The sequence below is a fragment of the Trachemys scripta genome, chromosome 7 (assembly GCF_013100865.1).
Source record: "Trachemys scripta elegans isolate TJP31775 chromosome 7, CAS_Tse_1.0, whole genome shotgun sequence".
NCBI classification, from domain to species: Eukaryota; Metazoa; Chordata; order Testudines; family Emydidae; genus Trachemys; species Trachemys scripta.
In genome coordinates, this window is record NC_048304.1 from 25,044,430 (window position 1) to 25,070,644 (window position 26,215).

At 39.1% G+C, this 26,215-nt stretch overlaps 1 protein-coding gene across 1 annotated transcript in view; it reads left to right on the plus strand.

Moving 5' to 3' along the window:
• IL17RD (interleukin 17 receptor D) overlaps window positions 1-26,215 on the plus strand; it is a 90,822-nt gene that overhangs the window by 50,713 nt on the left and 13,894 nt on the right. The window contains exons 2-10 of the mRNA XM_034777562.1: window positions 8,274-8,331; window positions 12,501-12,626; window positions 16,251-16,369; window positions 16,866-16,986; window positions 20,030-20,074; window positions 20,174-20,325; window positions 21,745-21,810; window positions 23,845-23,899; window positions 24,924-25,034. Coding sequence (XP_034633453.1) covers window positions 8,274-8,331; window positions 12,501-12,626; window positions 16,251-16,369; window positions 16,866-16,986; window positions 20,030-20,074; window positions 20,174-20,325; window positions 21,745-21,810; window positions 23,845-23,899; window positions 24,924-25,034 — 853 coding nt within the window. The remainder of the gene's footprint in view (window positions 1-8,273; window positions 8,332-12,500; window positions 12,627-16,250; window positions 16,370-16,865; window positions 16,987-20,029; window positions 20,075-20,173; window positions 20,326-21,744; window positions 21,811-23,844; window positions 23,900-24,923; window positions 25,035-26,215) is intronic.

A 26,215-nucleotide genomic window follows, 5' to 3' on the forward strand; every position in this document is an offset into this window, starting at 1 on the left:
GGCAGAGTTCCAGAGGTTGAGTACATGTGGGTGTGAAAAAGTATGCTATTTAATTAAGTTTAAATTTGTTGACCTCAACTTTCCTTGAATATCCTCTTGTTCTTGTAGTATGAGAAAGAATAAACAGGAGCATCTGGGTACCTCTTCTAAACCATCCACTACTTTTTATAACTGTCATATCTCCTCTCTAATCTAAACGGTCTCAATCTTTTGAATCTCTACTTTAATGGAAGTCTTTCCTTTGCTCTAAACGTTTTTGTACCCTATCTCTGGACATCTTCTGTTTCTGCTAAATCTTTGTAAAGAAAGGGTGACCACCAGGTGAGGTTGTGCCATCTGTTTGTAATATGTGTTCAGTTCTGGTCATCCTTTCTTTACAAAGATTTAGCAGAAATTGACTTGCATTATAATATTTTCAGCACATTGTTTGCTTTTTTTGACTGCTGCTGCACACTGAGTGAGCAGAAGTTTCCACGGAGCAGTTCACAGCAGTCCACGAGCCTTTTCCCCAAGTGCTTACAGTTAAGTTAGAACCCAACAATGTGTATGAGTATTTCACTTCATACCTTTCAATATGCTTTACTTTACAGTTGTCAATTTTGTGCTGCAGGCTCACCTAGCTTTGCTAGGTCCCTCAGAAGTTCCTCAGTCTTCACTAACCTAGATAATTTTATGTCATCTGGAAATGTTGCCACTTCTCAGGTCACACCCGCCCTTTTCCAGATCCTTTGTAACTGAATTAACAATACCAGTCTTAGTACATATCTTTGGGTTGCCCTTCTATTGATCTTTTGCCATGTCGAAACCTGACCATTTATTCCTGCTCTTTGTTTTCTGTTTCGATTAAGCATGTTTCTCAGCCCTGACAGTACTTTACCTCTCACCCTATGAATACTTAGTTTCCTTAATAGCTTCTTATGAAAAGGTTTTGAAAGACTTTTGGAGAGTTCATTTAGATCATAACAACCAAGTTCTCCTTTAGTTGCTATTTTGTTGAAATGCACTAAGAATTAATATAGAGTAGAGAAATTGTGCTGGTTTGTCCCTTTCACATAATGGTCAACTAAGTGTTTTATAATTCTAATTGTAACTGTTATTTCAGCCAGTTTTACTGGTATTTGAAAGAAGGCATGATGGCTGTAATTCCCAGCACCACCCAGATACTTTTTTCAAAGATAGCTACAATTTTACTACCTTCCAATCCTCTGATATAGGAAGTGATTTTAATGTGAGATTGAATAGTTTTGTTAGCAGCTCTGAAGAAGTGAGGTTTTTTACCCACGAAAGCTTATGCCCAAATAAATCTGTTAGTCTTTAAGGTGCCACCGGACTCCCTTGTTGTTTTTGTGGATACAGACTAACACGGCTACCCCCTGATAGTTAGCAGCTCTGTTGCTTCATTCTTAAATTCCTTTAGAACTTTTGGATGGATGTCATATTGTTCTGAAGACTTATTGCTCTTTAATTTATCAACTTGTTTTGGCACCACTTGTTTTATATCTGTTTTTGACAGTGCCTCATCTTTATTGGTTTGGATTTACAGTGATGATTTATTCTTTTTTAATTGGAGGTAGTGATTAGAGTATCTTTTATATTACACTGCAGTTTTCCTTTAAGTATCAACTCACTATTTCCTGCTTGTCTGGTTTTAAAAACTGTATCATAGTTGTACCTTCTGAAGCTTATGTGTTTAAGTAGCTCTCATACCTATATAGTATTGTGTGGAGCCATGGTGTAGCATCTGTTGAATATGAAAATTTCTTTTCACACAACTTTGAGATTTTTTTCCCTATTTGTTTTAGTATCTGTCACTAACTCTGGAATGTTTACTGCTTACATTACAAAAATGTGCCTGCAATATTAGTGGTTCTATATGAAATTAAGGTCTGTTATGTAAATTTTGATCATTTAATGTATGTTCATTCTTTCATGATTTTGTTAATTTAATGTATATTCAGTCTTTCATGATTTTGTTCATTTGGTGGATGATGGTGCTGATCTGCTTGGGAAAACCAAGGGGATTTTTTTTAAGATTAGAGGTTTAATAGAAAGGTGGTGTTTCTCTTTCAAATGGAGAATTTTATATTTCATCTGTTCAATTTGAATTGTTAAGTGAAAGTTGCAAAGTTGTGAGTATAAGAGCTATTAGTACGTATATTTTAAAAAACTATTTATTTTTAGAGCCATTAGTTTGTGCAAAATGGTAAGGATATTTAAGAAAGTTGCTTTGTTTGGATACACAGTGAGTAAATATTCTGTTTAGTCCTGTGAGTTGTGCCAATTGTGGCTTTGTTTTTCCATGCATATTTTTTGTTTTGTTTTGTTTGTTTCCTGGATTTCATTTGATGTTGCTGGTAAATTTTGAAGTGTTCTATAAAACTCTGATGATAACTTCAAGATAGTTGTGTGGTTTTTTGTGCTGCTCATTCTTGTTAAACACAGCAGAGCTGTTGCGTTTAACTGGGGAGCTGCAGTTAAGGTGAATGCGTGCAAAGAGTGAGTGTTTCCTGATCCTTTCTTCTGGTTCAATATTATGATGATGATATCATCATCATCATTACAGCAGCAACCAAAGTGAACATTCAGGGATCAGGGTTTCCTTGTACTAGGGATGCAAAATGTAAACCAGTTAACCGTTAACCTCTGGGCCGGTCGGCCGACCCCGGCCGGCCGGAGCAACCCTAGCCACAACGGCCGTCTGGCCCTTTAATTGGTTAGGGAGGGATAGCTCAGTGATTTGAGTATTGGCCTGCTAAACCCAGGGTTGTAAGTTCAATCCTTGAGGGGGCCACTTGGGGATCTGGGGCAAAATCAGTACTTGTTTCTGCTAGTGAAGGCAGGGGGCTGGACTCGATGACCTTCCAGCTCTATGAGATAGGTATATCTCCATATATTATAACCGTTTAAACAAAACATTTTAAATCATTTAAACTGTTAACTTTTAAAACGGTATTTACATCCCTACATTGTTCTAAGGGTTATATGAACACAATAAAGACAAACCTTGACCCAAAGAGTTCAGATGGTAGGATTATGACAAATGCAAAATGTGGATGAAATAGGTAAAAGGAGGAGGTGGAAAGCCAAATTAATAGCAAAATGAATATGTTGAGCATAATGTATTCTCAGTTTACCACCTGCCTAATGAGTTTTATTACAACTGTAAGTGAGAATATAAATCAATAGGCCAAGTATATGAATACGTGAGAGTTAGGATTTTAAAAGCCTATTAAATAGTGTATCTTATCCTCAATTCTGATAGCCAGGGCCAGCTCTAGGCACCAGCAAAGCAAGCAGTTGCTTGGGGCGGCATATTTGCAGGGGCGCAAGAATCCAGCATGGGAGCTGAGAACCAACAGGGGGCCCTGGGAGCTGTAGTTCCTTCATTAGCTCCCTGCCTATAGAGCCAGCCCTGGAGCAGGGAAAGAACTACATTTCCCAGCATTCCCTCGGCCGCTAGTAACAGGAAAGGGAGGGGGAAGGAGTATGGAACTGAAATCTGCAGCTTGCTGTGAATGGTAGAGACAGAGCCAGCTCTAGGTTTTTTGCTGCCCCCCACCGCAGCCCTGGGCTCCTCCCTCACCCCTGTGTTGCCCCAGCCCTGGACTCTCCCCCGCTCACACCCCCTGCCATCCCAGCTCTGGCCCCCACCTGCACTCCCCTGCTGCCCCAGCCCTGGGCTCTCCCCCAAAGAAAAAATTGGGTGGACTAAATGGACATTGCACCTCTCTATCTGAAGCCTAGCAAGGGAGGTACGTGGATCCCACTAGAATTTAAAATGAAAAGTAAGGGAGGGGAGGCTCTACTAGACTGGGTAGCTTTAGATACAGTGCCAGGCACGTAGGAGGATTTCCACTTCTGAGCCATGGAAGCAGAAATTGACTTTTCTTTTCCAGATTTGAACACCCTCAAAATTCAGGAGTGCTCAAGCTCAATTTAGGCAGTTGTTACTTCATTTCTCCCAAATCAAATATACTGATCCACTGTAACTTGCTGTAGAAAAAGTAGAATAAATTGACCAAGAAATGCTTCCCAGTGGTTATTAGGACTGGAATTGCTATTTTCAACAGCCATTGCTTTTTTTTTTTTTTTTTAGTTTTAGTTTTATTTGTTTAAAAGGAAGACCGTGATATTGCATTGGCAAATTCCCCATAGAAACAAAGAATGGAACAAAAGAAGATTAAAGGCACCTCAACTTTTCCTCATTTATGTAGGACAGTCTTATAATGTGCATCCAGATATCCTCCAATCACACAAGCTGAAAATTGTTCCACTTTACTGCAGTTCTGTAACCATATAGGAACAGTTTAGCAGTTCATTGATGCTTCCTGGTTGAAAACATTCAAGTGGATTGTTCTATATCTCAGAGTTGGATTGGGACAACCAATTGACTCACAACAAAATGCCCAACAGTGATGGAAAAGAAACATTTTAGCCAAGAAAACTGAGGGAAGGGGCAAATCCTTGCTCCCCCCTTCCCCAAATGTATAATCGGGCCTTAAATAGGACCCTGAAAAGATAGGACTTTACTTGTAATGGTCTCATCCACAAGACTGCCACACAGCCAATTGCATGGTAAGAGTTGGTCAGCTGCTGAAGAATCATACACAGTGTGATTTGATGATGTGTGTCTAAGGAGTCTAGATATTTCAAACATGATGCTTACAGGTCTTAGCCATCTCCTGTTGCTTTAGGCATTGTTAGCAGTGCATCTACTGTTATTAGATAATCCTTCTACAGTGTCAAAAAATGAGGTAATTTCTGGGAAGAGTGAATGAAAGCAACAGATGTTTCAGCAATAAATTCACACATGATGTAAAGCCACCTGTAACAAACAAGAAACCTGATTTAATAATTGAGTTACAGGACCGAGTTCAATTGTGGTGTAACCCCTTAGGAGAGAGTGGGTAAATTTTACCAAGAAATAGAAAACAATACATTGATTTATTTTTCCTCAATTATTAGATCAATATTAGAGCTGTGAGCTTTAGAAAAACCCTCCAGGCAAGTTTTGAAAAAGGCAAATACAAAATAATAAACTGTACTGAATTCATTTTAGATATTTCCTTGTTCATTCCACAGTATCATCAGTGATATTAGCACAGCTCTGAGAAAAGTGTCAGGTAATTAACTGCACCTTTTTTGTGTAGGCCATACCTATTTAGATAACTGTAAATCAACCTTGTTCCACTAGCTCCTTTGCAATACAAAGGAGAGTTTCTTAAATGTTTGTTCAGAATCTGTAAGATCTTTCCCTATCCCTGAACCAGATTATACCATATTCGAATAAGCAGGGCCGGCTCCAGGCACCAGTTTACCAAGCAGGTGCTTGGGGCGGCCACTTCGGAGAGGGGCGGCACATCCAGCTGTTCGGCGGCAATTCTGCGGACAGTCCCTCACTCCTGCTCAGAGCGAAGGACCTCCCGCCGAATTGCTGCCGCAGATCGCGATCGCGGCTTTTTTTTTGTTTGTTTGGCTGCTTGAGGCTGCCAAAACCCTGGAGCCGGCCCTGCAAATAAGTCAAATTTTAGTGCAGTTTGACAGTGCTGCTTTAATGTTGCATGCAAGCCAAGTGTTTAAAGACACTGATAACATACTACTGCAGGTGCATGATCATGAATATATGATATATTGTATATATAATTTATAAATACATATGTATACATAGGTGTGTGTGTGTCCATATAGACTCCCTATAGATACCATAGAGCCTGCTTCTTCTCCACTGCTTTGCACCTTTTTCAGTCATTTACCCCTGCACAGAGATAATCATATAATGTGAACAACATCGATGTATTATATTGCAACTCAATTTTGTAATCTTGGATTAAATAGCTCCTGTGACATATATGATAACACATGGGGCTGCTCCCATTGAAATCAGTGGCAAAACTCTTGTTGTCTTTAGCAATAGTAGGATCAGACCTCATCTCTTTGATCCTTCCCTCAGTAGTTTTGGGGGATACTTTAAATGTATATTTGAATGCAGATAGATTTATCCCATAAAATGTAATACAACTCTAAAATACCAAGAGACAAATGTAACAATCATTTGTACTACTTGTGGAAAAAACATTAATATTTGAAAGTAAAAGCTGCTTTTTAGCTGCCATATATAAAGCCAAAGTGCAACGTACTAGGCAAAAAGGCAGTGAACTTGAAGGTAAATCTGTACAATTGTTAACTCAATAATTAAAGCAGCAATTTGCTGAAGAAATAGTTCCTGTGTTAGGAGTGCAGATGGCTAACTGGTAACATAGCCTAAAGGCAATTATTAAGTCTTAAAACATTTTTATGAACAATTATAGGTGTCTCAAGCATAAAAGTAAACATGATTTCTCTTGAAATATAACACACTCTGAAACAGAATGAGAAACTATAGATTCTTGCATTTTAAAAATTGGTATCTAATGTACTTTACTGTATATTTACAACTTGTTCCTCTAGTAGAAAAGTTTTAGGATACAAAACCTGTTCCAACTGGAGTTGCTCCAGTTGGCAGCCTTGCTAACTGTTTGTTGATTTTAGCCAACCAACCAATAAAGAGCGAAGAATTTAAATGATCTTTCTGTGCTGTTTTTCTTGTCTAATAAGAGTGTATGCTCTTCTTGGCAAAGACTGCCTCTTAATATGTGTTTGTACAGAGCATAGCATGATGGACCCTCAATATTGATTGAGGTGTTACTGTAATATAAGCAATTAAGATGTTACTGTCATATAAACAGATAATGAAAACGATAAATCACTCTTAAATCCATAAAGCACTTACAAGTATAAAATCTACACAATTCTGATGTCAGGTGCAAAAACCTATGTGAAGGCTAAACATAAAATCACAGAAATGTAGGCTGGAAGAGACCTTGAGAGGTCATCTAGTGAGTCGATCCCCTTGTGCTGAGGCAGGACCAAGTATACCTAGACCATCCCAAGTGTTTATCTTACCTGTTATTAGAAACCTCCCAATGACGGAGATTCCACATCCTCACCGGGTAACCTTTTCCAGTGCTTAACTATCCTTATAGCTAGAACGTTTTTCCTAATATGTAACCTAAATCTTCCTTGCTGCAGATTAATCTGCTTGCTCCTTGTCCTGCCTTCAGTGGACACAGGGTTGTGCCCCAGGAGGGGCAAACAAGGGCATGGCCCCCCCAATAATTGTCAGGGGCACAGAACTCCTCCCAGCCCTAGGGTCACGGGGAGGGGGGAGTGAGCTACTCCCGAGGCCTCCTGGTATCCTGTTATACCTGTTCTTTGGTTACACTTTGATCTCTGTAGGTATGACTCCAACACCTTTCATAAGCACTGAATAGAGTTAAACATTTTTAAAAGGCAGTCTGATTTATCTGCAGGCAAATTCCGAACATGCTGAAAACTTGGCCATATGTGCCTGATGGTCAAGCAGATGGACAAAATCCATCACGCCCTTCATGCGCCTACTCACCCTCAGTTGATTAGCACAATGGGGAATTTCTCTTTTGTGGTTTTGATGGTTTTTCTCTTTTGTGGTTTTGATTTCTGTCCTGGAAGTTACTAAGAAAACAGAGCTAAGGTGCCATGATCACTCTTCTGTGCAATGCCCTGGTGCTCTTCTGTATTTCCCTTTATATTTAGGAATGACAGTTTTTTTCTTTTTAGTTGTTCAGGCTTCCTTGTCATTAGGTCTGAGGAAAAGGGCTCAGCCTCAGAAGAGACTGGCATTTTCTTGCTCATGTACGTTTGTTTGACAGCTTGTAGCTTAGTGGTTTTGAGCCTTATTAGATGCTGCTTTCAGTCACACTTTATTTCCTCTCTAAAGATAAGTTTGAGTCACTTTTTGACTTTCCAATCTCTGGGCTGATGGAGTATATCTGTACAGATCCAGTCAGTTCAGAATAATGGATTTGGGGACACCAGTACCTTCCAACACAAAAAAACGTAATATTTTTTTATTATTCAGATATACTGATCAGGTCATCCTCCTTAAAACTGCAGATTTTTCCTTGGTGTTGAAATTTGTTTCTTTGTGATTTGATGCCTGTGTGTATTTGAAAGCTACTGGCAGGAGAAAAGATAGAATTTCAGGAATGCTGCAATCTGTTCTTGCATTAGTTGTATTCACATTGCCTGCCTGCCTGCCTGACAGGTTGAAGACAATATAACTCACCATGGATTTCCATGTGAGACTTTTCTTTTTGTGTGTGATGCCAAATTGAAACACCTAAAATTAAAATGTTTATGTAAACTCAAAGCAAAGTAATTTTTATTTACTTTATTTTTCTGTTGTTTCTCTGTAGGTGCTGCCACTAGTCAGCAAGAACGGTGGAATGCTTAATATCACCTTTAAATATGACAGTAAGTTAATCACCTACAACAGATAAAAATCTCAACTTCTCTCAAAAACAAAAAGCCCAACTCTTACTCTTATATAGCAACATGACTTTTAAAAAAAATAATTCTCACAATTCTTGTAAGTTTGTGAACTGCAGGTTTATGTAAACAAAGATGATTGAAAAATGCTTTTGGTGAGATATTTTTACTAAATAATAATCTTCCCCACATTTCTACTGTCTGTTATGCATTCTGAGCCCATCCAATGTCTGTCATTCAAAAGTAAATCTCCATACAGGAGGCAGCAGCTGCCAAAAATAGGCAGTCACTTCACTCACGCTTACCAAAATTTATGCCATGTAAAGCAGGATTCCATTATGCCAAGTTTTACATTGCTTAATTTTTCTTTGGTCTCTTTAAAAGGAAGACATATTTACACTCTAAAATTAGCTAGTGTTGATTTTAAAAGGAAATAGTCTGTAAGGTTTATATGGTTTTAAAAGGTTTTCCTTACATATACTAGTAATAACAATGTAGATTATTTAATACCAAAAAAGTTTAAAAATCTAGTTTAGTTTCTATCCTTTGTGTGTTTCATTTACCTAAGAACATAAGAACAGCCATACTGGGTCAGACCAAAGGTCCATCTAGCCCAGTATCCTGTCTTCCGACAGTGGCCAAAGCCAGGTGCCCCAGAGGGAATGAACAGATCAGGTAATCATCAAGTGATCCATCCCGTCGCCCATTCCCAGCTTCTAAATTCATGAGAAAAAATGTGTTTGTTTTTAGCTTTGTAGAAGCTTGTTTTTCTGAAATCTAAATTTTGAGGGTAAACGGAGTTGTGTTCCTTTAAGTAGAAAATAAATTTAATTTGTTCTCATGTAAAGGGAATATACTAGAAATAGGTTTCTTTCCAATGATTAATGTTAAATATCTGAGTTTTAGTTTGTTCTCTCATGAACTATAATCTGACTTGCATATCTTGGCTCAGGATATGCTAACACATACTCAGATATCTGTTGGGTGTACGAGGGCCATATCTGCATTGGGAATTTACCCTGTTTTGGCAATCAGGGGTCTGCCACCAGTATAAACTTAATGTGTAGACTAGGAAAGCCCCAATTTTGCAGCAGTGGAGCTAAAATAAATTGCATCAGTGCAAATAACAGCTTTCCTTGTCTACATTTGGTGTGTGCACCTTTACAACTACATCACTGACTGGTTGCTGGAGTTGGAGTAAAGCCCTTATGTGTTAAAACCTAGTATACTTACTGGAAACACTGAAGGAAATCCTTTTGTTTCATTCTGATGTATCTTAGTTTATCCTTGGTCACAATTTCATATGAGCCCTCTGTTTATATGATAATTTCTGAAATATCAATCCTTTATTGTGAATTCCTGTTCTATGTCTAACCTCACATTAGTATTTAAAGAACGCCAGCATAATTTATGCCTATTAAATCCTACATGGAATACATGGTCACTAGAAGAGGGTAATAATTTCTTACCTGAATAAAGAAAAGCAGGAAATAGCAATCAGAGCAGTGATACCCACTGGTAGGTTCACACAGTGGAGCCTGTTTAAACCCTAATAACTGTCATGTTTTTTACCATTAATTCTTGCATCAGGAGCTGGGGTTAACCAATGACAAATGTTAATTTAAAATGCTGCTCCAAACTCCCTGCCTAAGGGGGTTATTTAAGTTTGGCAGTACTGCAAGGAGGTCCCTTCTACCAAGACTGAAGATTTTACATAATACAGAAACATATACTGATAAAGAAGAGCCAACAGAAAGAAAAATGTGGATACCTGGCTCTGATTTAAAAGGCATTTATTTTGTTGCATAGCCTGTCCATGGGTTAAGACACTTCATAGTAGGGGTTAAATAATTTGTTCAAAGTGAGAAAATAAATGTTTATCCAGTTTCGTATTTAACTTGGATTTAACAGAAGAAATGCCTCCCTGTAAAGCCTGCAAATTCTTCACTGCTGTGTTCTTTTTAAACATTTTAAATCAGGAACTCACATTCAACCCTGAGACATTTTGTGTATTGCATTTTGGCAAATTGTTATTTCAGCATAGCATTTTAGTAACTAGGATCCAAAATCTTAGGCAAGGCTGTTAATTGGATCCAGACCTTGCAAGAAGCTGTTACTCCAAACTTTCCATTGAAAGAGATATTTCTATTCTCCTAAGAGGAAATTCGTGCTGTCACTCAGTTGACTTTTAGCAACAGATTCCACTTACAATAACTGAGGACTAATTGCTCAATTTTCATAAAACTTAATATAGTACAAAATATATTTTTCTGAATTGTGCAACAGTTACCTAAAGGAACCAAACAGCTCACCCTTGTCATTTATGGTAAAAAGCCCATTTCAAAGATTCAGTTTGTGTGATTAATAATTTTTCATTTGTAGTTTTCAAGGGAGTGTATTTGATTTAAATTCTTATTTTCTGCATTGGCTTGATAATATCAGTCAAATTCATTTGCAAGCATAGTACAGTCTAGTACCTAGCATCAGATTTTGAATAACTGATTATTAAAATTTGGCACTATACTTAGAACATCAATCCAACATTTTTTTTTGTAAATTTAGTAGATTTTGCAAGTAGAAAATTATAGTACTATGCCACCCCCACACAGTGCAGGTATTACCAAATCCAAGCATTCACACAAATTTAATGAGATTGGCCTAAAAATCGTGAGAGGTTAAAAAATAAACTTTGGAATAGTTTTATTTGACTTCTGATTTTTGAGTCCTTATGGTTCACATTCTCAGGCTTTTCTCAGTAACTATAACTTTTTATTTTTAAATGAAAACTGAGATCTCACATAATCATATGATTCTAGGAGCTGAGGCTTTAATAACATCAAATATTGTGAAACTCACAATAAAATAATGAGATTTATCGACATTAGAGTTCTCAGTGGGCCCTAGTTGCAGATAGATGGGGTATTGGAGCTGTGTGGTTGTTGAACAGATTGGAGACTAAAGGTCTTCACAACAGAGGTGAGAGGAGATGGATTTAGTGAGTGAATGCTGCAATGGCCAAGTCTGCTTTATGGACTGGAATCAATCTGTGTCTTTATTTCAGAAGATGAGCTGCACTATGGTAAGTTAGCAGACAGTGTTATGTATCTGGACTGAGGTCTTGGTAGCTAGTGAGAACAGTGGCTGTTGGGATCTTCAGAAGTTTGTCTTTTGTATTGATATTCCTGTGGTACCTGGTGCCATGGTGGTACAACTTGCTGAGCTGTTTGGACAACATGGACTAGGTCCAAGGATGTTATCACAGACCTGGTGAAAGTAGTTGTAGTTAATGGTGTCTAGAATCCATGATTTGCAGTCTGTTTGCGTGTGATGTTTTAGGAGAATATGTAGAGGGGACACGGAAGAAGATTTGAAAAAAAAATTAAAAAAACAAACCCTTTTCTTGTGCTATTGCTGTACTGGGGAGTAAAGAATTTTGCTTCCCTTTGGAAACTGCAGCCTCCATTATAGATGTCCTGCCCTCTGGAGCCATCCGGTTCACCTGTACTGTATGTGGTATTATTACTAGATGACCAAAATATTTGGTGTGTTAAGGAATCAGTCAGGTGTGATTTATTTTGTGGTTTAATTACCAGTGTTATTGAATCTCATTTTGTGAAAGTAAGCCGTTTTCTGTGTGTCTGTCTGTCTCTCTTTGTCTGAGGTGGTGGGAGCAAGCTATCTGTAGGCCTGCTAGCTGGATAACTGAGAAGTAGTGGGATTGATATTAATAATTGCACATAAAAACAATAATGAAAAAAGAAAATGAAACCAGGCTGCTTTATGTAAATTAATAAATTAAAGTTTGATCTCCTGGAACGGTTTAGTAGTACATTCACCCAAACAGGGATTACAGTGCCCGCATTGTTTTTAATTATCCTGGCACTAAAGCCCTATTGTAGACTTAATGTGCGGTAGATATAACAATACAATAATTGAGGTATTTGAAGTACCTATTTTTAAGTTTGATTATTTTTCTAAAAATGTTAAGGAATAAACTAAATCTTGCTCACTTTACTCACATGAATAGCATTATTGGCACTACTAGCATGAACAAGGCTTTCCAGATTTTGTCCTGTGTCAGTTTGTGAATTATTTGGTCCTGCACAAGACAATTTTTATGTTTTATTTAAGTGATTTGTTTCTCAATGTTTTAGATTGCACTCCTTATTTGAATTCAGTGGGAAAACACGTGATTGGAGATGTGCAAAATATAACAATCAGCCAGTATGCATGTTCCGAACAAGTTGCAGTGACAATAATTTGGACAGCAAATCTACTTGGTAAGTATTAGAGAACAAAACAGTTTAAATCAGGGGTGGGCAAACTTTTTGGCCCGAGGGTCACATCAGGGTTGCGCAACTGTATGGAAGGCCGGGAAGGGAAAGCTGTGCCTCCCCAACAGCCTGGCCCCCCGCCCCCTATCCGCCCCCTCCCACTTCCCGCCCCACTGACTGCCCCCCTCAGAACCTCAACCCCTCCAACCCCCCCCCCCCACTCCTTGTTCCCTGACTGCCCCCTCCCGGGACCCTCGTCCCTATCCAACCCCCCTGCTCCCTGTCCCCTGACTGCCCCGACCCCTATCCACACCCCCACCTCTTGACAGCCCTCCCGGGACTCCCACCCCCTATCCAACTGCCCTCTGCTCCTCGTCCCCTGACCATCCCCTCCCAGGACCCCCCACCCCTAACTGCACCCCAGGATCCCACCCCCTGCTCCCTGTCCCCTGACTGCCCTCCCGACCCCTATCCACATCCCCGCCCCATGACAGGCCCCCCGGGACTCCCACTCCTCCCTGTTCCCCATCGCCTGACGGCCCCCCCAGAACCTCCGCCCCATCCAACCGCCCCCCTCCTCCCTGACTGCCCCCCAGAACTCCCGCTTCCTTACCCAACCCCCCTACTCCCCACCCCCTTACCAGCAGCAGGAGCTCGCAGCTGCGACACCTGGCTAGAGCCAGCTGCGCTCCCCACGCTGCCCAGCGGGAGCAGTGGGCCAGAGTGCAGGCGGCGGCGTGGCTGCAGGGAAGAGGGGACAGCAGGAGTGGGGCCGGGGACTAGGCTCCCCGGCTGAGAGCTCAGGGGCCGGGCAGGACGGTCCCACAGGCCGGGTGTGGCCCGCAGGCCGTAGTTTGCCCACGTCTGGGTTAAATCATCATGTCTTTTGTAATAATCTCTCAATGATCATATTAATTTAAAATAACTTGTCTTTTCCTCTCATATTAATTAAGGCCTGATCAAAGTAACTTGGTTATACACAGAAGCATGTATTTTATTGGAATCTATATTCAGGAAACAAAAAGGCTACAGTTTTATTTTTTTAAATATTCTCACACTCCAACACACAAAACATAGCATTAAAAACCATTCTGTACCTTTTAAACAATCATAGTTTAAAAAATATGAAGGTTGTTATATACACACAGAAAAATTATCCCTCTGCTCTTCCATCAGAGTCTCAACTTTGAATTTCTTTGCATTTATTAGTTTATACTGCCTCATATTGTCACGGCTAGAAAAAGTTTATTTCTCACAATTTTAAACATTTAGAACTGAAGCTGTCTATCTACTTAAGGACTAGACCCTAAATGCAGATTAGAGTAATAACATAAATAAGTATTTATAGATTTTATACAGAAAAAAATGAACTATAGTTCCTTTTGGTGTAATTTAGTTCTGTAGAGTGAATAGGTATTTGGTATTTTGTCCATATAATGAATTGCTGCAGTGTTAATATAAATATGTATAGGTTTGTTTACACTTGAAATGCCACAGTGGCACAGCTTCACTCCTGCAGGCTTCAGTGTAGATATCACCTACGGCAATGTGAGGGGTTCTCCCATTACCTTAGGTAATCCACCTCCCTGAAAGATGGTAGCTAAGTGGACAGAAAAATTCTTCTGTTGACCTAGCACTGTCTACACTGGTCAGCTTAACTATACCACTCAGAGGTTTGGATTTTTCACACCCCCGAACGACGTAGTTAAGCTGACTTCGTTTTCCAGTGTAGATCAGGGCTATTCAAAATGTTAGGACAGTAGTTACTCCACGTTTGCAATGCTACAGTTCAAACATTGATATCTCAGCCACTTAACACTGTTTTCTTTTAAAAGAAATGCACTCTTCATTATGGATAAAGATTTTGCAAACTGAGTACAAAGCATTCAGAACACTTAAACTTCTATTCTTGAACATGTGCAATTTAAAAACAACCAATCTCTTGAAAAGTTGAATATTTGTTTTCTTTATGTAAAGCAGTGGTCCCCAAACTTTTTACCTCACACCCCATTCATGCCCCCCCAACCCCAGGAGCCAGGGCTGGGAGAGGGGACTGCGGCTCCGGGAGGGGGGGGAATGCTGGGGCCACAGCTGGGGGAGGGCATGGAGCAGGCGGCCAGGAGTGGAGTCCTGGGCGTGGGGCCGGCCCCATGCCTGCCCCCAGCATTCCCCCCTCCTGGAGCCGCGAAAATGTTCCCTGAAAATGTTCTAGAAAGAGAAGAAAAATTTCCTAGAGCTTCTCTGTCACATTTGGTCCATTTGTAAATAATGTTTGCATAATCACATTTGATAACAGCTAAATTTGTAACAGAAAATAGTGATTAAGTTCGTTATTGGATATTAAAAGAGAATGTGGATGATACCTAATGCTTTCAGTAGCATACTGTTAGTGAATTTGGTAATCTACAGCTGCAGATTGGATAAATCAAATCTCCAGGGGATTCAAAACTTGGTATTCTCTCTTGTAATGATCAGAGGTTAATCCTTTTGAAAGTATCAGTACAGAACTGTAGTTGAACGGTCTCAGGTGACAGGGAGACGGACACTTCTCTTTCATGGTCTGCATGTTAGCACAAACAGTGCTTTTGTTCCACTTATTATTAAGAACACATTGGGCAGGTCATGGCTCTTTCTCTTCTACAAGATTATAAAACATTTTTTAAAACTGGAGAAATAGAAGAGGCTCATGGAAACACACAAATCTAGATAAACATATAATGTTAAGTGGCATTAATCCATTTTGGTTTATGTAATCGTTAGCGTATGTTAACTGCAGTGGTGTCTTTGGTAAACATTATATTCTGACATATGTAGAAAACTTGTAATTAGATAGCTCAGTCGTGATGGTAGTGGGGCTTGAAGAACTGGGCAGCATCTTTGACATCTGATCCACAACATAATCGAAGCACAACTCTAGCATTGTGACATTTGCGTCATCATGACTCAGTGTAATGTCCCGGTGCAATACCATGGTGAGAACATAAGCAAGCAATGTCACAACATTTTGCTGAGAGTCTATTGTGTGAGTCTCTTGAGCAAAATGGGTGTAATTTCAGTCTCACTTATACATAACTATAGTTAAGGAATAATTCTACTTAACGTAATTCTTCTGCTGTTCTGCAATATTAGAACTAAACAAAATCATAACTACTGCATCCAGCCACTGTAGTCCAGTGGTCTCATAAATGACAGGAACACAATATAGATGCAGTGTTTCCATTCTTTGTGAACAAAAATGTTACAAAATTGTTTACCGCTAATAGTGGCAAAATTGAACAAATACAGTGTATTACCAAAGCTGCTGCTTATGATTATTTTATTTATTTGTAGTATGGTAAAACCCAAAGGACCAATTGGGGTGAAGTCCCCATTGAGCTAAGCACTGTACAGATATAGAGTGATGGTCTCAGCAGAGGAACTTAAATTCTAGATAGAATTTAACAAGTCAGAAAAACGTTGAGAGAAAGGAAGAATTATTACTGACATCCAGCTAACAAACATCTTATGCAGGAGGAATAACAATGGTGGTTAGGCATTATTTTTTAACAAGTGTAGTACTTTAAAACTGCATCACACACATTGAAATGTGTTTTTGAAATATTTGTCTGGATTTTAATTAAATGTCTGCAGGGATTGAATTCCTGAAAGGATTTCGAGTAATACTTGAGGAGTTAAAATCAGAGGGAAGACAGTGTCAGCAAATGGTTTTAAAAGACCCAAAGCAGCTCAACTCTGGTTTTAAAAGAACTGTAAGTGATATGCTTTAGGGAAAAATTCATTATTGGTTTGATCCTGCATGTGGGCTTGAAAGAGACATTTATGTTTTATTAAACTTTTTTTTAAAACGTGCTGCTGACTAGCCAGCAATTTGCTTGCTAAATAATTAAACATTTTTAGTTATAATATTTTTAATTTAGGGGCAAATCTAGCCCTTTCTCCCTGTCTACTGAGGCTCCCTTGTTGGTGGAACCAGCAACGTCACTGCAATGACGAGACGTTATTCTGAGGAACTGTGCAGCAGTTGTGCATCCCTTTAGCAGTGCAGAGCCCGTCTCTACGGGGCTCCCTGCATGGCAGTGCACAGGTGGCAAGAGAGGGATGAGGCCATAGGATTCCTAAAGCACTTAAATTTTGTTCATGTCCAGGAGAATTGTGGGCTTGTTTTAAAACAATATACTCTTAAATGGACATGGCAGATGACTTAAGAGTATATCAAAATCTCTTTATTTATATTTATGTTTTTAGGGAATGGAATCTCAGCCTTTTTTGAATCTGAAATTTGAAACTGATTATTTTGTAAAGATTGTTCCTTTTCCTTCCATTAAAAATGAAAGTAATTACCACCCATTTTTCTTCAGAACTCGACGTAAGTATCATACATATTATCTTCTCCCTCCTTACCTCCCCCTCCTTTTTTTTTCTTTCCTTAGGACTTGTCTACGCTTAAAATGCTGCAGCGGCGGCGCATGCTTCTCCCATTAGTGTAGGTTCTCCACCTCCCCAAGAGGCAGTAGCTAGGTTGACAGAAGAATTCTCCCATTGGCCTAGCGTTGTCTACAGCAGGGGTTAGGTTGGTTTCTCTGCGTCTCTCAGGGGTGTGGATTTTTCACACCCCTGAGCAACGTAGTTACACTGACCTAATTTCCTATTGTAGATCTGGCCTCAGTCAGGAAAACAGAAAAGGCAGAGTTTAAGGGGATGGGTGGCTGAGGAGAGGAAGCACCTGCTGTGATCTTAGGGTTGAGGTTCACATCCTGGCAGAGTCCTAAATGAAATTAGTTTATAGACCACAGATTGGTCTGTAGTGGACAAAACTTCAACTTATAAAACCACTACCATAGGTGCTTGAACTAGGGGTGCTGCAGCATCTCCTAGCTTGAAGTGGTTTCTATTATATACAAGATTTACAGCATGGGTCAATGACTCTCAGCACCCCCACTATAAAAATTATTCCAGCACACCTAACCACTACAGAGAAATTGGCAAAAGTAATAGTCTCTGTGTAGCAGAGGCCTAGGGCTGGCTACCATGGACAGCAGATTACCCTACATCTGCCTACTGTGGGGTTTCTTGCATTTTCCCCTGAACCATTTGGTGTTGACCACTGTTGGAGGCAGAATACTGGATTAGGCAGACTCAGGTCTGATCTAGCCTGACAATCATGTTCCTATGGAGACTGAACTACATCTTCCTTCTTAATGAATAGTGTCAGTGGCAGGACAGAATGGGAAAGCTTACACAGACCGTAGAATCATAGGGTTAGAAGGGACCACAAGGGTCATCTAGTCTAACCCCAGCCAACATACAGATTTTGTTGTGTCTAAACCATCCAAGATGGCTATCTAGCCTCCTTTTGAAAACCTGCAGTGAGGAAGCTTCCACAACCTTCCAAGGCAGTTTGTCTCAAGGTCAAGATTTTAAAATGGATTCCTAAAGATAGACTCCTAAAGCTACAATTATTTATTATTCCAGAATCAAGTCGTTTTTATTCTAGAATAGAATGTACACATAGGGAGTTATTCCAGAATAGCTATTCTGGAATAGCCATGATGGTCCATTTTCCGTATGAGGACAAGACCTAGGTGCCTATATATGGGCACAGGCACATAACTTTAGGTACGCTATTTTTTTTAAATTTTGGCAATCAATCTTCTCCCCCTCCCCCCCACCCCGCTGAGAACCTCCACTCTTCGGGATTTTCTTCTCTCTAAAATGTTTTAAAAATAGTTTAGAGCAGAGGTTCCCAAACTTATTTGGCCTACCGCCCCCTTTTCAGAAAAAAAATTACTCAGCGCCCCCCTGGAAACCTACCTTCTTTAAGCGAACAAACAGAAAGATGCAGTGACAAATTTGCGTTCTTTTATGTATCTATATTTCTACTTACGTCCTACAATATAGCAAAGAAAGAAGTGTTATTAGAATATTGCCCATGACATCAGGTATACAGTGGTTTTTACGTAAGACGGCAAAAGACAACCAAACTAAAATACTAATGAAACCAATAAACTGGGTTTTGTTCTCTGCTCAGCATTAGATATATGTATTTGATATTCAATTGTCAAATATCAAACTAAATTTATCAAGAAATAATTAATTTAAAAAATAATCAATATGCAATTAAAAATCAGTTAATAGTTTTAATTTAGTTTGCCCTTATTTAAATAATTGTTCCTTTATTAACACACGCCTTATTTACCAATTAACACAGATGATTCGATAGATATAAATAAATGTTAATAGTTAACAGTTTTTTTACGATTTCCTTCTCCTGTTTTCGTTAATATTGTAATAAAAAATATGACAAATATATTGACTGTACACTTCAAATAGTACTGTACCGACACAAGCCTGCTACGATTTTATTATTAGTAAGCACTAGAGACACAGAAACATACGGTAGATATGTAAGAAAATGTATAAAAATACTCACGTGTAAATTGCTGTTTTATTGAAACAACAATAATACAATTTGCTTTGTATGTGAGCCGTAATCCGTAAAGATCGAAGGTATCGAATATGAATAAAAATTTTTAAATACTTATTGCACTATTGTTAACTGCTTTTTACACAATTCAGAAACAATCTAAATTAGAATTCATACATGTCGCCTATTTATAGTATCGTATTGTAAACAAGTCATTAAACGCACATATTCCTGCCGATGCATGCTGGACTTCCCGACAATGCGCGACATGCTCGCCTGCCAACACTTGCTTGTTAAGAGCTGTTGGCAGACTTGACACCTGATCGGTTATAATTTGTGAATTTATTTGGAAAATAAAGTAATCACTGCAACTTCAACTCTATGTTACACAACAGATGAAACATGAACGAACAGTTTTTCAAAATTTTCTTATATTCTCTTCTTTCTTTATGCTTCCACTGCCCCCCTATTTTTATTCAACGCCCCCCAATTGCACCCGAGGCTACTACTGCCCCCCTGGATCATTCCAGCACCCCCCAGGGGGCGGTATCGCCCACTTTGGGAACCTCTGGTTTAGAGTAAATATTTCTGAATTGATTTGGTATTTCCAGTCCACTCTGGTGATGCTGACTAAAGTAACATTTTAAATATAGTCACATAAATGTGTTTGCTATAAGTTAGCTTCTGTCATCTTTACTCACATATTGCTTATTTCAATAAGTAACATTATTTCAAACAAACTGAGTAGGTTGTTTTTTGTGTGTAGAGGTGGAGAGTGATATGAGCAATTACAAGGATGCTGAGCTTGCTAAATATGGGAAAATCTGTTCATTCTGTACTATTTGGGGAGGCCCTGGATAAACAAAAATGGTGAAATAGCTTGCATTTTTCTGCCTTCTTTTCCCCCATCTTTCTCTTTATGGAGTATAGCAGTTGGAGAACCTAATCTTTATTATTAATATTCCTTTTGTGTATGTGTTTGTAGCATGTGAATTGTTGCTACAGCCAGAAAACCTTGCCTGCAAACCTTGTAAGTAAAATATAGTATTTTCCATTCATTCATGTTACAAAAATATCATTGTTCTTGAAAGAGTAATTTTCCAATTCATAAATATCTCTCCTCTGACAGTCTGGAAGCCCAGGAATCTGAATATTACCCAGCAAGGTTTTAACATGCAAGTGTCTTTTGATCACGCACCTCACAACTTTGGCTTTAAATATTACTATCTTCACTACAAACTTAAGGATGAAGGATCCTTTAAACAAAAGACCTGCAGACAAGTACGTTACTGGGTTTCGCTACCGTTGTTTTAAAGATTTGTGGTAACCGTTAAAAATTCTAGATGACCTTAGCTTTTCACATGTTTAAAAAATGTAAAGGACTTTTATATTATTTCTATTTTGGTAGTAAACAAAGGCCCAAACCAGGATTGGGGCCCCATTGTGCTAGGTGCTGTATAAATACATAGCAAGATATTGTCCTTGCCCCAAAGGGGCTACGCTCTCATTAGTAGTTTTAATTGCATTTTTATTTATAATTATAATTAATATTTTCCTCTTTTCATATGCTCCTTCTGAACAGAATTTCAACTCCTTAAATTTTGTCCATCTGAAATAACTCCCCAAGGTAGTCCTTTCTTTGAGCATTTAGTTAAACTTCCCTTCATGTTTAAAAGAGGGATGAGATGGCAGTGGTGAGTGGGAAAATTATAGCTAGTGGTCTCTGTGGGCCCAGTACAATGCCCATCCAAACCCAGGAGGGTCTTGTCCTAAGCAATTCACCTGAAATGGGAAAAGTTTGGATGTTCAGAAATAATGCAGTGTTTAGTAAATAGCTTCTGATATTGTTAGAAAATAAGTCTGACTGTGCTGGAAGCTTTCGGGGAAAGGAATGTATGAGGACAAACTTAAAATACAGTGAGCTATGCCCTTTAGAGTTCTGGTGAGAAACCTAAATGCTAAAATCAGAGTTAACCAAAAATAAAATAATAAAGGCCAACGCTTTACGGAAAGTGTGTACCATAGACTGGTGGCAATAATATGGGTTTATTTTGCTGAACACAACAACTCTATACATTTGGGTAATGTTTCATCTTTCCTACTGGTAACTATTATTTAGGGCTGGTCTACACTAGGGAGCTTACAGCAGCCCAGCTGTACCGATGCAGCTGCGCCGCTGTAAGATTGCTCATGTAGCCACTGTATGTCAACGGGAGAGCCCTGTTCTGTTGACATAATAAAACCACCTCCACCAGCGGTGGGTAGCTATGTCAGCAGGAGAAGCTCTCCTGCCGACATAGCACTATCTACGCTGGCGCTTCTGTCGATGTAACTTACGTCGTTCAGGGGGTGTTTTTCATTTTCATTTTGTTGAGTTAAATACTCCATGGCAGGTAACAGGTTGTTCAGTCCACCAGAGCTTGAGATTAAGGAGCTTCAGGGTATAGTGTAAAACTTACTTGATATCTCAAACTTTCATAGGCCTTTGGTGGCCGGAGATTCCAGTCCTTGGATATTTGAGTAGAGAGGTTGTATTTCTTTATCAGTATTGAATTGGATTTTGTTTGATGGAAGGTGCCTGAGTACATGGTGGAAATGTGAAGTTTCAACTCAATAACATTAGCTGTAAATGCAATTTTCCGTTAGCTTTGTAAAGCATGTGAACTACTTGTACAATAATTTCCTTCCTTTTCTTTGCAGGAACAAAACACGGATATCACAAGTTGTGTTCTTCAGAATATAGCTCCAGGGGATTACATCATTGAGGTAATATTTGTGAAGAGTTAATTAAATGCAGCTAAAGACGAAAGATAAATAAATTAATTGCAAATAAAATACTGTGGGCCACATTCTGCTGTAATTTACAGCCTTGTACACCCTCACTGAATTCAGTGGGGCAAATTAAAATTTTTAGGTCAGATCATAGTTGGGCCTTGCATGGCTGTGCAGTAGTGGAAAAAGAGCAATAAGCCTCCCTGTCTTGCACCTCCCTCATGCAGAAGCCAAGCACAATTGCAATCTCTCTGCTTTCCCGAGCACTGCTCACTGCTACATCCCCTGCTATGCGCCAAACCAAAATCCTATTCAGAATTTTGGCGCTTGGACCCATCTTAATTATATTGTAAATGTAGCTTATTTATTTAGATTTAAATAATAATACAGTAGTTATGAACTGACCAGTCAATCACACACCTCATTTGGAACCAGAAGTACACTATCAGGCAGCAGCAGAGACACCCCTCCCACCACACCCCCCAAAAAACCCAAATACAGTACAGTACTGTATTAAATGTAAACTACTAAAAAAAAAAAAAAAAAAAAGGCGGAAAGCAGAATTTTTCTTCTGCATAGTAAAATTTCAAAGCTGTATTAAGTTAATGTTCAGTTGTAAACTTTTGAAAGAACAACCATAACGTTTTGTTCAGACTTACGAACATTTCAGAGTTCAGAACAACCTGCATTACCGAGGTGTTCTTTATTCTGAGATTCTACTGTAAAGAAAACTCTTATACAAAGACTCTAGGTGGCTTGACATAAACTACCCAGGCAGCATTAAAAAAACAAACATTCAGACAAGGAAAAATAGTGCAACTCAGCCAGCCCACCTCACTCAGGCAGGCAGCTTAAAAAAAAAGCTCCTTCTTACCCTACCATACCATCATTCCACTAACAAACCCTCAGTCCTCTGCTAAATCCTGTCAGACAGATGGCTTTTGCAGCATGCCTGGAAAGTCCCTAAATTCTGGCTACTTTAGACCAGGGAAGGGAGTGGGTTGCAGAGCCCTGGGCCACTCACAGGGAATGCCTTGTCCTGCCAGTTTCTCCCTGTCTTTTATAACAAGGGGGATCCAGCTCAAGCATCTCTGCTGACTACAACTTTGCAGTATGTCAGGGGATCTTTTGTGGTTGGCTTCTCAGGCAGGCAGGTCCCAGACCATTTAGGACTTTAGAGATCATAACCAACATCTTAAACTCTACCCAGGGACCAGTAAGCAGCCAATGCAGATTCTGGAGTACCTTGTACAATACGCTACCAGCGAGATCCCCTATTCAGTAAGCAAGCTGCTGCGTTCTGCACCAACTCAGTCTTCAAATGGCTTTAACGTGTAGCCCCATGTAGAGCGCCTTTTAATATTCTAATCTTAAGGTAACAAAGGCATGGATAAGAGTAGAGAGGTCTGCATCCAAAAGAAAAAGTTGCAACCTCCTGCTCAAATGCAAATGACAAAAAACTGACTGAGTTACTGCTGTATTATGATTATCCAACAACATAAAATAATGGTGTTGGGGACTTTGGACCCATTGAGTAAAAGTCTGTTAGGTGCTTTTATTTGAGTTGGGGAAGAAAAGGCAAAAAATGTTCATGAAAATTTTCATTGAAAATGTTTTGTGTATTTTTGCTGATTGTGAAAAAATTTGACCATCTCCACTTTTTATTAATAGAGAGGATTCAAAGAATATAGTCTATTCACGAGACTTTTACCTCCTAGATCCCACTCCCATTCCTTCTCCCTCCCTCTTACCCCCCTTTTCCTTTGTCTTGGACATCAATTAGGTTGGATTGTTTCCTTTTTTTAATAGGCAGGTTTTGTATTCCAGTTTTACCGCAATATGATTTGTATTCTACTCATCCCTGATCCTATCGAGAAATGACTAATTCTAGGTACTTCTCATTGGTCATTTGTAATGGTAGCTTCCTTCAGATTTGGTCCTCGGGGTAATTGAAGTGTTTTTCACATTGCAAAAATGATTTTTCTGTATCTTTTTCAGTATTTAAAATGAGAATTTTCTTTTTTAAAGCTGGTTGATGACACTAACACAACAAGAAAAACAATGCACTATGCACTAAAACCCGGTAAGAATTTTCCTTTTAAAGTCAACATGTACTCATTTGTAGTGATAATTTGTGTTGAAGATCATTTGCCAGAATAATAATGACAGGACTAATGGGGTTTGACCATGCTTTTAAATGCAGTCTTGTGATCTTTTTGATAAAAAATAATATTGCTTTTGTACATCTGTGAATTTTACTTCCATTTTGTGCTTGTAAAGAATTGCAAAGGCAAATTGTGCAAGATAAAATTAAGTATAAAGATGATTTTGACTGTTAGTGGTTTTACATCAAAATATTGTAGAACTAAGAATCCTTACCGGAAACTAATTTTTGCTACATACACTAATGTGAAAAATCAGTTTAAAAATTGTCGAGAGTGCATCTTAGTCACATTCAAGTAGTAGCCTGCAAGCAGAGTGTGGAAATAATGTAATGCAAATATGTAAGCAGCCTAATGTTACACTAATGTAATCATACCCTAAATAAAGTTCTACAGTAGTTACCTTGCAATCGATTATCACAAAGATCCCATGATGGCATGAAGACTGTGAGTGTCAACTAGCTCCTCAAGCACTATGGAACTTTTGACCATAAGGGTAGACTTATCTGTGCAGGAGACAGAGCTTTCTCTGGGGTCAGTTTGAGACCGCTGACCAAATTCCCCCAGGCACCAAGGACCATCAGAAACCTCACCAACTTCATTCCAAGTGCAAGGCGCATTTCTTCAACCTGCCTTCTCTAACATAAACACAGAGCAGTACATTTAAAAAATAAACAGAACCCAACTAAAACAAAACTGCACTACACACATAATTCTTTCCCTGGGGAGAGAATGAGATGGAACAAACCACAGGCAAGAGAGGTTAGTCACCTCACTTAATGCATTATTGGAAGGCGCTCAGATCTTAGCTTTATATTTTGTATATTTAAGAATTACTTGATGCTATTGTGTTGCAGTGGTTGTCAGTACCAAATATGAAGATGAGATTAGATAATGATACCATAACTTACTTGCACAGTGCTAATTCTGCTTTATTTTTTAAAGTACATTCCCCGTGGGCTGGACCAATAAGGGCCATTGCCATTACCGTTCCCTTAGTTGTCATCTCAGCATTTGCAACGCTTTTCACAGTGATGTGCCGTAAAAAACAACAAGGTATGGTGTTTATTTGCATGTTGTTTCATTGGAAGGAGAGTTTGCTTGTCAGAGCAAATCTGAAAGGAAAATAGATTTATTCAAAACACAAATTTCTTTATCATAAGAGCTTTCCTTTTCACTCTCCCTACCCCCGAACCCACCCCCAAACCTCTGCATCTGCTGGAACTTGCAGCAAAATCTTAAAATCCAGTGTTTGGTGTTAATTTGTTACCCTGGAAAATATTGTGTCATATGTCCTGCATTATGACTTCACTGCAAAATCCAGCAGAAGGACAAGATGGGTTGAGTGAGGAGAAAACTTATTTTATTTTATTTTTTTAATGTATATTAGTAAAAGTAGTAGAGGGGAGATGATAAGACTATGCAGAGAGTGAAGAGATCCTGAAGATGATATATTTTAGACTATTTCCTCTTTCACTACAGAATTATTTAACTGATGAATCATAGTGGAAGGAAAGTAAAACCCTGAAGTGTGCATGTAAGCAGGTGTAATTCCCAGTCTCCATGAATCTGCACCCACTAGAATTAGTCCAAACTTACTCCCCCTTCCTGGTTGGCTTTATTCAGAATTCAGATAACAACAAAATCCCTTAAATCTCAGCCTAATCCTTCTCCTTTCATTTGACTATTCATAAGGTTTCCCTGCAGACACTTCCTAACTTAGATTCAAGCAACCACTGTTCACTTCTGCCTCCCTTATATCTAGGGTGGAGCTTGCAAGCCATACCTGCCACACTGATTTATCAGGAATTAGTCAATACTACGGTTCCAGGGAGTGATTGGGTTTCCCCCCTATAGAAGATGGGGTTTCAGTCCCCAAGCCTCACAGATCTGTGATATCTCCCTGGATCTTGGGGATGAGGGATTCTACAGCTTGCAGAAGTTATCTGGGCTGAGTCCTTTTCCCTTCTGGCCCTTTATGACATCATAGCATGACTCCAGCAAAAACTCAGATGAACACTAAAGAATATGGGCATGCCACAGAGAGACTGCACATGTTTCTGAAGGGTACCAGGCCCCCTGGAGTTTCATTCTCTTCCCTACCAGTATCACTGTTTTAAAAGGAGCCCATTGCATTGCTAAGCAGGAAACTCTCACAGAGAAGTATGTTTGAAGTTTCTGATTTCTAAACAAAGAGGTGAGCTTCCTATAACAGTACTGTGGTAATTCCGTAGGAT